This window comes from Apis laboriosa, unplaced genomic scaffold (assembly GCF_014066325.1).
Source record: "Apis laboriosa isolate Shangri-la unplaced genomic scaffold, ASM1406632v1 scaffold18_cov149, whole genome shotgun sequence".
Taxonomy (NCBI): Eukaryota; Metazoa; Arthropoda; class Insecta; order Hymenoptera; family Apidae; genus Apis; species Apis laboriosa.
Window position 1 is genome coordinate 296,403 of NW_025222233.1, and position 12,829 is coordinate 309,231.

At 30.2% G+C, this 12,829-nt stretch overlaps 2 protein-coding genes across 10 annotated transcripts in view; one reads left to right on the plus strand and one right to left on the minus strand.

Moving 5' to 3' along the window:
• LOC122712030 (dual 3',5'-cyclic-AMP and -GMP phosphodiesterase 11-like) overlaps positions 1 to 7,578 on the plus strand; it is a 64,538-nt gene extending 56,960 nt beyond the window's left edge. For 8 of the 9 annotated variants that reach the window (XM_043931319.1, XM_043931320.1, XM_043931321.1 and 5 more), the window contains 14 exons: positions 96 to 468; positions 1,421 to 1,795; positions 2,299 to 2,547; positions 2,691 to 2,801; positions 2,884 to 2,981; positions 3,085 to 3,148; positions 3,248 to 3,483; positions 3,583 to 3,682; positions 3,773 to 4,027; positions 4,114 to 4,223; positions 4,332 to 4,737; positions 4,852 to 4,935; positions 5,105 to 5,385; positions 5,727 to 7,578. In XM_043931319.1, the coding sequence (XP_043787254.1) occupies positions 96 to 468; positions 1,421 to 1,795; positions 2,299 to 2,547; positions 2,691 to 2,801; positions 2,884 to 2,981; positions 3,085 to 3,148; positions 3,248 to 3,483; positions 3,583 to 3,682; positions 3,773 to 4,027; positions 4,114 to 4,223; positions 4,332 to 4,737; positions 4,852 to 4,935; positions 5,105 to 5,272 (2,629 nt within the window). In that variant the 3' untranslated portion in view covers positions 5,273 to 5,385; positions 5,727 to 7,578. Of the gene's footprint in view, positions 1 to 95; positions 469 to 1,420; positions 1,796 to 2,298; positions 2,548 to 2,690; positions 2,802 to 2,883; positions 2,982 to 3,084; positions 3,149 to 3,247; positions 3,484 to 3,582; positions 3,683 to 3,772; positions 4,028 to 4,113; positions 4,224 to 4,331; positions 4,738 to 4,851; positions 4,936 to 5,104 lie in introns of all 9 variants that reach the window. The other variant, XM_043931314.1, reaches the window with a different exon arrangement.
• Positions 7,579 to 8,588: 1,010 nt separating this feature from the next.
• On the minus strand, positions 8,589 to 10,449 carry LOC122711923 (PDZ and LIM domain protein 4-like). Its single transcript, XM_043931107.1, has 3 exons — positions 10,316 to 10,449; positions 9,897 to 10,034; positions 8,589 to 9,227 (listed from the first exon to the last, which is right to left on the minus strand). The coding sequence occupies exons 2-3, from the start codon at positions 9,999 to 10,001 to the stop codon at positions 9,048 to 9,050; spliced, it is 285 nt and encodes a 94-aa protein (XP_043787042.1). The 5' UTR covers positions 10,002 to 10,034; positions 10,316 to 10,449; the 3' UTR covers positions 8,589 to 9,047.
• Between the last annotated feature and the right edge of the window lie 2,380 nt (positions 10,450 to 12,829).

Genomic DNA, 12,829 nt, shown 5'->3' on the forward strand with positions numbered 1-12,829 from the left:
TCATATTTTTTCTTACATCTATCAATTATAAACAAATTACTAAAAAAAAATTTGAAATAATAATTATAATAATAATAATGCATTCTCCATTTCAGGAAAGTGACGAGACAGACGGTAGACATGTGGTTGGTCTCACACGCGACGCCAACATCCTCGTCGAGCAGCTGCGTCGAATTGTCCAGCCCGACCCATGCAGGTGGCACGTCGTCCTCTGGCCGTGGTGGATCCGGCGGATCAGGTGCCACCACTCCTGTACGAAAAATCTCGGCACACGAGTTCGAGCGCGGCGGTTTGCTAAAGCCGATCGTGAACACGATCGACGGGACGCCCACGTTCCTCAGCGTTTCGCCCGGGGATTCAGGACAACCTGGAGGTCAGCAGGTTGGCTCCGGAAACGCGGGCAGGCCCCAAAGACGTTCCAGACACGAGTTGAGGCATCTCGATGAGAAAGATCTCATATTCGAATTGGTACGAATTGAAATTATAATCAGGAGAAACAAAGGAAAATTAAATGAGACAAGTGGAGGGGGAAAAAAGGAGAGAGAGAAAATCTTAATAGATTGTTTATCGATTAAGTATAGAGGAAAGATATAAATATATGGATTAGATAATTAGAAGTTAAAAAAATCAAATGAAAAAGGAGGAATTTTATATGAGATAAAAATAAATAAATGTTATGGTATAGTTAGAGAACTTTTGATTTTTTTAATGAAGGCAAAATTGGATTATATATATTGGTTATTAATATGGGATATTATTATTTTTGAAATAAGTTATAAAATTAATAGATAGTGTTAAATGTAATAAAACAATCAATGAACAATTAAACGAATAATAATAGTATATGTTGTATTTTTTGGACTCTTATAATTATCATAATTAACATGATAATATCTTTATAATTCGTATTTAAAATCTTTGAGAAATTTTAATTATATTGTTATTAGTCAAGTATCTTATATTTCTATCAATTTATCATTTTCTCTTATCATATCATTATCAAGCACACGAATACTTCAAATTTTCGTTGAGATATTAAAATTATAATTATAAAGTAACTTTTTTATTTCTTAAAAATCATAATGTAAATAAACTAAAGTATATTTTACTTTAATAAGCATGCCTAGAATTTCCATTACAATGTCAATTAAAGAAAAGAAAGATAATAATGAGAAAATATTTCATTATTATATTTGAAATACAATTACAATCATTTATATAAATATTTCTATCCTATCTTATATTTGTAATTTTTTCCTCTATATACATATTTATATTTATCATTTATATACTTTTTATTTATATAATTATATTTACTATTTATTTAAAAAAAAATAATATCTATGTGTTAAAATTTTTGTATAAAGAAAATTTTTTCGATTCGAGAATATTTTGTTTCTGATCACCTTGAATTTTGTAGGTGAAGGATATCTGTAATGAATTGGATGTGAGATCATTGTGCCACAAGATCCTGCAAAACGTGAGTACCTTGTTACACGCGGATCGTGGTTCCTTGTTCCTGGTGCAGGGGGAGAGAGGCGGTGGTTGCATGCCGTCCTCGCAAAATCACGACTCCACGTCGAACAATCCAAACGATAATGGGAATCCAGGAAAAACCGAGCAACGTGGATACTCGAGGAGCAGATGTCTAGTCTCTAAGTTGTTCGACGTGTGCTCGAGATCGACGCTACTTGAAATGGAGAAAAAAGATGAGATCAAAATTCCCTGGGGCACGGGAATCGTCGGTTACGTTGCCGAAAGTGGGGAACCTGTTAACATACCAGATGCTTACAAGGCAAGAATTTTATTTATCTGTGAAAAAAATCGTATACAAATATTCTTTATGTTAAATTTATTACATGTATGGTATTTTTTTTAGAAACATTTTTCTATTTATGTCAAACAAATTTATGGATATACTTTTTATCTTGGAAAGATTTTCTTGAAGTTGTAAAATTGTAAAAATTTAAAATTATGGATAGTAATGTTATATGAAAACGGATGATTATTATTCCAATTAAAATTCTAATTATGTACGTAATCATTGACAAAATTGTCAGACTTCAAATTCCAATTCTTAATAGAGAACTTAATAGAGAACTTATCATTAAATGTGCTTAAACTTAAACTTTATGAAGTATTTTATGTATTATATATGTATAAATTATACACGTTATTGTTATTAAATTATAATTATTTTTTTTTTTTTTAAATAAAATCGTTCTCTAAAATATTATCTATTATGACTATATGATACATTAGTATCGTGCAAGGTTATTAAATGTTTGATGTTCTTAGGATTCAAGATTCAATCGCGAAATTGATGCATTGACGGGATATAGAACCAGAGCCCTTTTATGCATGCCAATAAAGGATTGCAACGGAGACGTTATCGGCGTTGCACAAGTAATCAACAAACTCGGTGGTGAAAGTCAATTTACTGCGCAAGACGAAAAAGTTTTTGCTGGATATTTGCAATTCTGTGGTATTGGATTAAGGAATGCGCAGTTATATGAAAAAAGTCAATTAGAGGTTAAAAGAAATCAGGTCAGTAAAAAATATTGATATAAATTTTGTAAAATTACTTACATTCTCCTAATTATAGATGTTTTCATTTCCTTTCTTTATTTTATCATTTATCAATGTATCAAATTAATTTTTAATTTTACACACTTTTTTTTTCATTCCAGGTTCTTTTAGACCTAGCTAGGATGATTTTCGAAGAACAGAGCACAATAGAGCATATGGTATTCAGGATTTTGACCCATACGCAATCCTTGATACAGTGTCAACGAGTACAGGTACATCATTTTACACAACTCATTCGTAATGAAATAAATGGAAAGAAAAAAAGCTTTAATACAAGCCTAATATTTTGTATAGGTTCTCCTCGTGCATAAGGCATCAAAGGGCAGTTTCTCACGAGTGTTTGATTTCGAGGCGAATGACCTCACCGGCGAGGATTCAGATTCTCGCACTAGGTGAATGAAGTTTGTAATTACGTTCTCATTTCTCTTCACTCAATTACCAGCAATAATTCAATTTCCTCGGAAACCTTATATGTATTCGGTTTTGTTCATGCAGTCCATTCGAGAGCAGATTCCCTATAAATGTCGGCATCACCGGTTACGTTGCTACAACTGGAGAGGTAAATGTTCCGATTAATCGATCAATAATATATAGTTGATATTACATTTGATACGATCGACGATTTATAATTAGAGTTATTTTAATAAAATTTTCTTAGACCGTGAATATACCGAACGCCTACGAAGATCCAAGATTCGATCCTTCCGTAGATGATGGCACTGGTTTTAGACATCGTACTATTCTCTGCATGCCTATCAAGAATTCCTCGGGTCAGATTATTGGTGTTATTCAACTGATCAACAAGTTCGACGACCTTGCTTTTACAAAGAATGATGAGAACTTTGTCGAGGCGTTTGCTATTTTCTGCGGCATGGGAATTCACAATACACATATGTAAATATGTAAAAAAAACTTGATTAAATTATATGATAATTATAATCGTTTGGAATGAATGAATTTTCTAAAGTTAATTTTGCTTTATAATTTATTCAGGTATGAAAAAGCTGTGATAGCAATGGCCAAACAAAGCGTTACTTTAGAAGTGCTTAGTTATCATGCTTCCGCATCACTGGAGGATGCGCAAAGATTAAGAGTAGGTTCGATTTTTTACGTTAAAAATATTCAAGAAAGAACAAAATTTTTAATTTATAAAATTGATGCATTTAATTAAATTAAATTTCAGGGTTTAAGAGTGCCTTCTGCTGCGCATTTTCAATTGCACGATTTCAAGTTCGATGACATTTATATGGAAGACGACCAAACATTAACAGCGTGTCTTCGAATGTTTTTAGATCTTGATTTCGTCGAACGTTTTCATATTGATTACGATGTCCTTTGTCGTTGGCTTCTTAGTGTAAAAAAGAATTACCGAAATGTCACATATCATAATTGGCGTCATGCGTTCAATGTTGCGCAAATGATGTTTGCCATTTTAACTGTAAGAAAATTTAATGAATTAAATATATTACATTTATATTGTATAAAGTTGTGATAAAAATAAACAATAAATTTATTATCGTTCAGGCCACGCAATGGTGGAAAATTTTTGGAGAAATTGAATGTCTTGCATTGATTATTGCCTGTTTGTGTCATGATCTGGATCATCGTGGTACGAATAATTCTTTTCAAATCAAGTAAGTGTAGTTTGGAAAAAATGTATGTAGAAAAAATATTTTCCATTGACTAATGACTGATTTTATTAATAAGAGGGGAATAATTTAATCTTTTTTTTTTTTTTAAAGAGCATCTTCGCCATTAGCACAACTCTATTCAACGTCAACGATGGAACATCATCATTTTGATCAGTGTCTCATGATACTGAGTAGTCAAGGAAATCAAATTTTATCAAATTTATCTCCAGAAGAATATTCTCGTGTGGTAAAAGTTCTCGAAGAAGCAATCCTTTCTACTGACCTAGCAGTTTATTTCCGAAAGAGGGGTGCTTTCCTTAATCTAGCTCAAGGTGGTGGCTATAATTGGGCTTACAGTGATCATCGAGAACTTTTGAGGGGAATGTTGATGACCGTGTGTGATTTGGCGGCGATAACTAAACCTTGGGAAGTTGAGAAGAGAGTGGCGGAATTAGTTAGCAGTGAATTTTTTGAACAAGGAGATATCGAAAGGCAGACTCTCAATATTACTCCTATTGTATGTATTAATGTATTAAACTTTAATAATACAATCATAACATAACTCAGCATATATTGATGACAGCCTAACGTATATGTGAAAATTAGCATCATTACTCGTATGATATTGTAGGACATTATGAACAGGGAGAAAGAGGACCAACTGCCAATGATGCAAGTTGGCTTCATCGATTCGATTTGCCTCCCTATTTACGAGGTAACTAGCTTTCTACGCTATCGACATTAATAAAATACCGTTCGAGCTATACAAAATATCATATGATGTTCTTGTTTCTAATACTTAAAATTTTTTTTCAACATGTAAAAAATATTTTGTAAAACTAAAACAAATGTTTCTATAATATAAAATAATTTTTTCTAAATAGGCATTCGCTTTATTATCGGATAAATTGGAACCGTTGGTCGAAGGTGTTAGAAAGAATAAACAACATTGGCTTGAGATTGCGGAATCCAGATGTAAATCAGACAATTGTACGAATCATGACAGGACACTATCCGATACCGAAGAAACTTGCGAACAGGCGGATCAGTAGTTGTTATTTCAATGGAGAAGTGAAAATATGAAATGGAGACAATTGTACATGGATAAATACTCGTTTTTAAAACGAGGAACAAAACAAAACACGATGTCAAAAGAGAGCAGCAGGTAATGACCATTGTCATATATTTGCAAAAGCTTTGCATCCTCGTCTCGATACTATTTACATAGATATTATATGCACTGTGAGTTCATTTATTAATTTATATTAATCAATATATTAATTATATAAAAAGTGATGGATTCTTCACATCGATTCATAGTGTTGTAATTGCAAAAAAAAATAATTTTTCAAAATAATTTTGAAAAAATTTATTAGATTGAGGGGTTATTGATGTAAGTCTCGATCGTTTGCGAATGCTATTTGTATATAACGTTATTGTTTAAATTAAACGCGAATAATTTATTCTGTTATTCGAATATTAAAAAAAAAACAACATTGTTTTTAGCGAGATTATCATGTACGTTTTATATGCTGTTCGTCGATGAAATAAGAAAAATCAATCAAGGAGGCTGAAGATGATTAATTTAAGACGAATTGTGCTTCGTCCTCTCTTTGGTAATAAAACAGATCAACCCCGAGATGCTACTCTTGTACCTGATCGTATTGTACGTATACTTACTATGGCAGATCTTTGATGTCCAGAGAGGACGAAGAAGAAGGACGATAGAATATGCGAAACTCGAAGGAATCGCAACGAAAATTTGATGATTTTCTTTTCGTATGAAATTTCCATTATGAATTGAAGACCTGTGGTCAATCACATTTTATGTTTTCAAATATAAATATAATGTTGATGATGAATTATAATGGGATATACTTGTTGCGGATGATAATTGGATAACGATCCATTAAAATTTCGCATGAAGGATAAAATGAAGGTGCTATTGATGTAGATATAATAATGTTGTTCACTTATTAAATTTAGAATATTGTACGTAAAATACGTATTATCAAAAATGTATTACCGAATTAAAGAATTTTTTTTTTTTTTTTTTACAGTATTTTAAGCTATAAGATTTGTTTTTGTGCTTATTTTTTGTTAATAAGAAACGTCGATAATTATATAATATTCTATATAATAATGATTTCTTAAATTTGTAAGAAACGAAATTGTAAATATAATTAAAGAAAATAATTACTTGTTATCGAGATATTTTGAATCTCGTATCAACAAAACTACTACAGGTCTTCAATTAACGAGACGGATAATTCCTCAATAATTGCATAGATATAAGAACTCTCAGCTCTTGTCTTGGAATCGCGTTTACAGGGAATTGTCTCCGATTTATGGACTCGTCCGACCAAGAATCGAGTCTTGCGTGTAATTATATAATGTATTCGTAAACCAAAGTGTACGTTTATACATCAAGATCAATCGTGATCTTTATTACTCGATATGGCAATGATTTTAAATGCTGTTGTGCGTGCTAATTATTATAATTAGTGGTTAGATGTGACGGGAATAAATTTTTTCGTCGCTTATCTTGCTTATCTTGAATGTTTTTTAACATCGTTTAGACTCAAATGATAGTTTTCCTCTTCGCGCAAAGCTTCTATGAAGAGCATTTAGAATTTAAAAGATACTTAAAGAATATGATAATGTTTATCTATGATAATGTATCTTTTATTTTTGAACAGATGAATTTTTAAAATCATTATTGAATACAGGACATATCACTGTGATTTAATATAACCAAATATTGTGACTTATACAATATATAACAGTGATTTATAAATTATGCAGGTTTAAAACGTACGTTATTAAATATTATCAAAATATTTGAGTGCAAAAAGTATAAGTATTTAGATCGCTTAAAATCAATTTCACTTGATTTCACAAATTATATATTTTATTTCCAAAGTTAACATATCTGCTCTAGAAATAAAAATTAGCTTTGCGAAGACGAAAGCATTTCAGAATTCGTTCGCGTGTGATCGTTACTTATAATGATAGTCCGTATTTTATATATGTTCCTTTCATTGTTAAAAAAGAAGAGTGTCCTTTTTTTAAAATCGTTAAATTGTCGATTTTATTGCGTGACGCTATAAGAGAAGTAAAATGGTGTAAGAATCGTGTGATAAAAAAAATGTTTATTGCGTGTGATTGTTATACTGTGAGTGAATGTTACGCCGATAAAAGCGATGCAATGTACAGTTTTCGTGTAAATTATTGATACGTCAAAATCGAGTTGTTTAACGTGTATGTTTATGTTACGATTTAACATATAGTATGAGAGTCATATATTATACTGAACAACATCTAATATATTAAAACAAGACTAAATTATGTGATATATCTATAATTTGTTTTTTTAATTATTTAATTTCCCCATTTTATAATTCTTTAAAATTAAATTTGATTTTAATTAATTAATTTTTACAATATCATTATATATTATTACATATATCATTATATATATATATATATATATACTATATATATAATCATTTTTTATATTAAACATTGAGATATACTATAGTTTTGTTACAATTGATATCCTACATTTTGTCTACGCGTTAAGAATGAATGTTGACAAAGAAAACAAATAATAGAAAAAGGACAGAGATATAATAAAAATTTGAAAATCAGCGCCATCTCTAGAGTGCCGTAAATGAAACATATAAAGAAAGGATAGAAAATAATAAAAGAAGGATAGAGATAGCACAAGAATTAACAATTAGCGCCATCTTTTGAGGATTATAGATATCTTAAAAGACAAGGTAAGATAGGACAAGAATTAGGTATTAGCGCCATCTCTTGAATACTTCTAAAAAGATTCTTTGAAGAAATTTCCTTTATTATCTAAGAGATGGCGCTGACTGCTAATTCCTGCCCTATCTCTATCTTTCTTTTACTATTTTCTATCCTTGTTTATTAAGTTTCATTTGCGGCACTCTGGAGATGGCGCTGATTCCATAATTTTTATCATATCTCTATCCTTTTCTAATTATTTGTTCTCTTTGTCTACATATATTCACTCGGATAATTAAGAAACGATTTTAATATGTTATAATTAACTTTATTATTTATTATTTGTAGCAATCAAAAAAAAATCTATACAATCCAACTATGTAATGCATAAAAATATTTACAAAAGAACATATTAAAGAAATTATTTTTAAAATCTCTTGACTTTATCAATCTTTGTCGCTGAATTGAATACAATTTCCGTACTTATCGCTCTAAATCGTAGAAATATACCAAACATTGTAATTTTTTGCGCGATTAATATATATTATAAAACATGGGATACAAAATTCCATGAAATTTACTCTCTTATATCGTCCATGATACAAGTCCACAAAATAATTTTCGGATCTCGATTTATCATTAAAACATAACGATTAATTAAATTTGTATTTAAAAACGTCATTTTAACAAACCGATGACTCATTGTTATAAAAGGTAAGATCGTAGACGAGGCCGGATCAATAGTTGACAAATTGTATTTTACAATGTGGGTCAATCGGTGACACGTAACGATAACATGATGTTGCAATCCTGCTTTAACGGACCTTGATTACCGATGCCAGAACCATCATGAAGATCGGCCAACAAACGATAATATTTATATTATAGTTTCCAATTATAAGGTATATAGGTATATATTAACGACTTAACTTAATTCAAGATGAAGAAATATTTGGAAAAAGGTACATTATTTTATTCAACATTAAAATAATTCTTTCAATAAGATCGTATCGTTCGCGCAAAAAATGGTCGCTCGATATCTCATAGCAAGACACGTGTCGATAACCATTTTCGTTAAACTTTTCGTTCGAATTTTAAATTTCGCACGACAGACAGTATAATTTCGTTTCCAGCTTTGACAAAGCGATCGTGAACCTCGACGTGCCTCAAATGCTGCACAGTTTCCCCATTTATTTTGACCACTATATCGCCAGCTTGTAAACCCGCCTTATCGGCTAATCCTCCGAGAAGTACCTTGTAAAAAAGAAAATATATTTTAATCAATTAAATTACAATTGTCATTTTACATAGATACGATTATTATTATTTTTTTTATATTAAAATAATTCTCTAGAATTGAAAAATAAATTAAAAATTTCCATAATAATTATTATAATTTATAAGATTTACATTCGATAGAAAGAAATATAATCCATAATCTTCGAAATCATTGTGTAAAAAAAAAAAGTGCGGGAAAGGAAATAATACAGGCAAAAACGATAAAACGATCGTCGATCAGAATTTGCAAAGATTCTCAATGGAATATGCGAGTATTTTTGTCATCTATGATTCGACTAATGATTTCTTTCCTTTTCTGAGAACGATATTCCCTTGGACCGAGCGCAGGATTCAGACCGACGGAAAACGAGGTTACGCGATTCGATACGAATCGTAGTGTCGATAAAAATCTCTAAAGCACGAAATCTGAATATTTTACGCGAAAATTTCTTCTAAATACGCATCGAATAGTCCATTACACTTAATGATCGCGGTTCGAGTTCAAGAGAACGATGTATTTGATTTTACGTACGATACGTACGATACGTACGATAATACGAGATATTAATGGAAATTAAGCAAATTTTGTATGCGTGTCACGATTCGAATGAGCGTTAATTTTTATGTATACGTGCGATACGTTACCCTGACGACAGTCAAAGGAAAAGCAAAGTCAGCTCCTCCGGATAATCGAAAGCCCCAGGCTTGGTTCTTGTTGCTTCTCGAGAGTTTTATGTCAACGTCCACCATAATGATTTCTTCGATGTATCAAAAGATCGATCTCTGTAACGAAGTACAAGGAAATAAAAAAATCACTATATCGATTCTTCCAATCAATAATAAATCAATTGTTCTACAACGATCTATAACGAAATTGTGGAAAAGTTTCTTAAAAATCGGATTCGAAAGAAGAATGAAAGTTAATCGCGAGTGTTCGTGAAAACTGAGCGATCGAAGCGCCACTTTCTTCAACTTCTCACGCACGAGTCGAAAATTATCGAAATTTTACAATCCCAATTGCAATTCGAATGTCGCGAGACAATGAGAAAGTATTTTTTTCTTACCTATTGAGCTACGCGACAATTCGAGGAAATTTCTTCGAACTTCGAGAATAGAGAACTAAACTTGGAAGAAGATCGATCGAACTGCGAAAGGAACTGACGATATCACGACGTCGATCACCTGCTCGATGTTTCGCGAGCATCCGCGCATAAATAAACGATGGCCAATGTCCGAATGGTCATGACTTAACGCTCTATATCACTGTTCATCCTATTATAGAGCAAGATCGTTCAAGTACAATGCCGGGGCCATCTTTAAATTTTCAACTGTATATGCTTTATATTGTACTTTATTTAATATTTCAAAGATAACAAGCGTTTCGATGTATACGAAACAAATTTTATCATTTTTTTTTTCTTTAATTAGAATTATCTTTTCAGAAGTTTTGAAACAATTTTTTTTTCGAATCTTTCGGTAGTTTTGTTATTGATAAAAGGGTTAGTGTTAGTTGTTGAAAGAAATTATTATATATAATTATTATATATAATTATAAATATATTATAATATATAATTTTAATTATAAATTTTGTCTAATAATGTAATATTTGTGAATGAATTACTTGATTACTATGTTTCATCCTCGGGTTCGATCTGTTTGTTCAGTCTTATGACTTTAAGTACTTTATGTGTGGGTGGAGCTAATATTGTTAAGTAGTGACGTTAATATTCGATAGGGTGTTTAGGTCATTCTTTTTGAAATATTGCTACCTACACTTTTCAAAACTTCGTTACGTTGATTTTTTAAAACTATGATCAGCTGTATAAAGTTTTAGATACATATATTTAGGTATACAAAAAAAAAAAATGGTACAATATTGTTAAAGCTAAGTTCACTTATTTACCATGAAAAGATATTAATCAGATTACAATTTTGTCAGATTATAATTTTAAAAATTTTTGCTTTTTTTTCAGAATCATTTCCGGATCCATTTTCAGAAATTATTCACACCCTGTATATCAATCATTCTATAAACTATTTTTATAGGATTAAATAATATGACAAAAAAATATTTAATTCTTGCAAATATGGCAATATGACAAGATTAAAGAAGTAAGTATAAGGATAAGTATAAAGAAGATAAATAAATTTTAGAAAATAAGTAAAATGTTGAAAAAATGTTTAGTTCCTGAAAATATAGCAAATTAAAAAGTAAATATAAAGGTAAGTATAAAGGTAAGTATAAAGGTAAGTATAAAGGTAAGTATAAAGGTAAGTATACTAAATTTTAGAAAATTTTCTCTATGCTCTTCTTACATTATATTCTCCTAATAAAAAATCTTGAAATTTAGTTTTTTCAATTTAGTTAAAAACTTTCACAGAAATTCAAAAATTTCAAATTTTGAAAAGCTGGGAAAAATTTCGCGTACCACCTCCTCTTATATTATATTCTCCTAATATGAAATCGAAAATTTGAACAAAAATTTTTACCAGCTAAAATTTTAACTTTGTATCAGGAGAACATAAATTGAAAGGAGGTCGCTCGAGAAATTTTTCCAGGAATTCCAATTCCAAGAATTTTTGCTCGATTCCAAGAATTTTCGCTCGAGTTTAAAATTTCGACTTTGTATCAGGAGAATATAAGTTGAAAGGAGGTCGCTCGAGAAATTTTTCCAAGAATTCCAATTCCAAGAATTTTTTCTCGATTCCAAGAATTTTTACTCGATTCCAAGAATTTTCGCTCGAGTTTAAAATTTCGACTTTGTATCAGAAGAATATAAGTTGACAGGAGGTCGCTCGAGAAATTTTTCTAGGAATTCCAATTCCAAGAATTTTTGCTCGATTCCAAGAATTTTCGCTCGAATTTAAAATTTCGACTTTGTATCAGGAGAATATAAGTTGAAAGGAGGTCTTTCGAGAAATTTTTCCAGGAATTCCAATTCCAAGAATTTTTACTCGGTTCCAAGAATTTTTGCTCGATTCCAAGAATTTTCGCTCGAGTTTAAAATTTCGACTTTGTATCAGGAGAATATAAGTTGAAAGGAGGTCGCTCGAGAAATTTTTCCAGGAATTTCAATTCCAAGAATTTTTGCTTGATTTCAAGAATTTTTACTCGGTTCCAAGAATTTTTGCTCGAGTTTAAAATTTCGACTTTGTATCAGGAGAATATAAGTTGAAAGGAGGTCGCTCGAGAAATTTTTCCAAGAATTTTAATTCTAAGAATTTTCATTCGAATTTTAAACTTTGTAAAAGAAGAATATTAATTGTCAATACGTGGCACGCGAGTTTTTTTATTATAATTTTATTATTATTATTTATTATTATTTAAATATATTTATTATTATTTAAATATAAAAAAATTTTTTTATATTTAAAAAATTATACATATTTATTTATACTTACCTTTTATATACTTATCTTTTATAATTATTATTTTTTTTGCAATATTGCATGTTTTTTTTCAGTTTTCTTAATTCTAAAAATACTTACCTTTTGCATACTTGTCCTTTTTTGCAGTTTTCTTAATTCTAAAAATATTACTTCTATATACTTATACAACCTATACTTATACTTACCT

Coding starts and splice junctions, on each gene's coding strand:
- LOC122711923 (XM_043931107.1), bottom strand. CDS start 10,001: ATGGTGGACGTTGACATAAAACTCTCGAGAAGCAACAAGAACCAAGCC. Junction 9,228..9,896: donor TTCCTTTGACTGTCGTCAGG/GTAACGTATCGC, acceptor CTTTTTTACAAG/GTACTTCTCGGAGGATTAGC.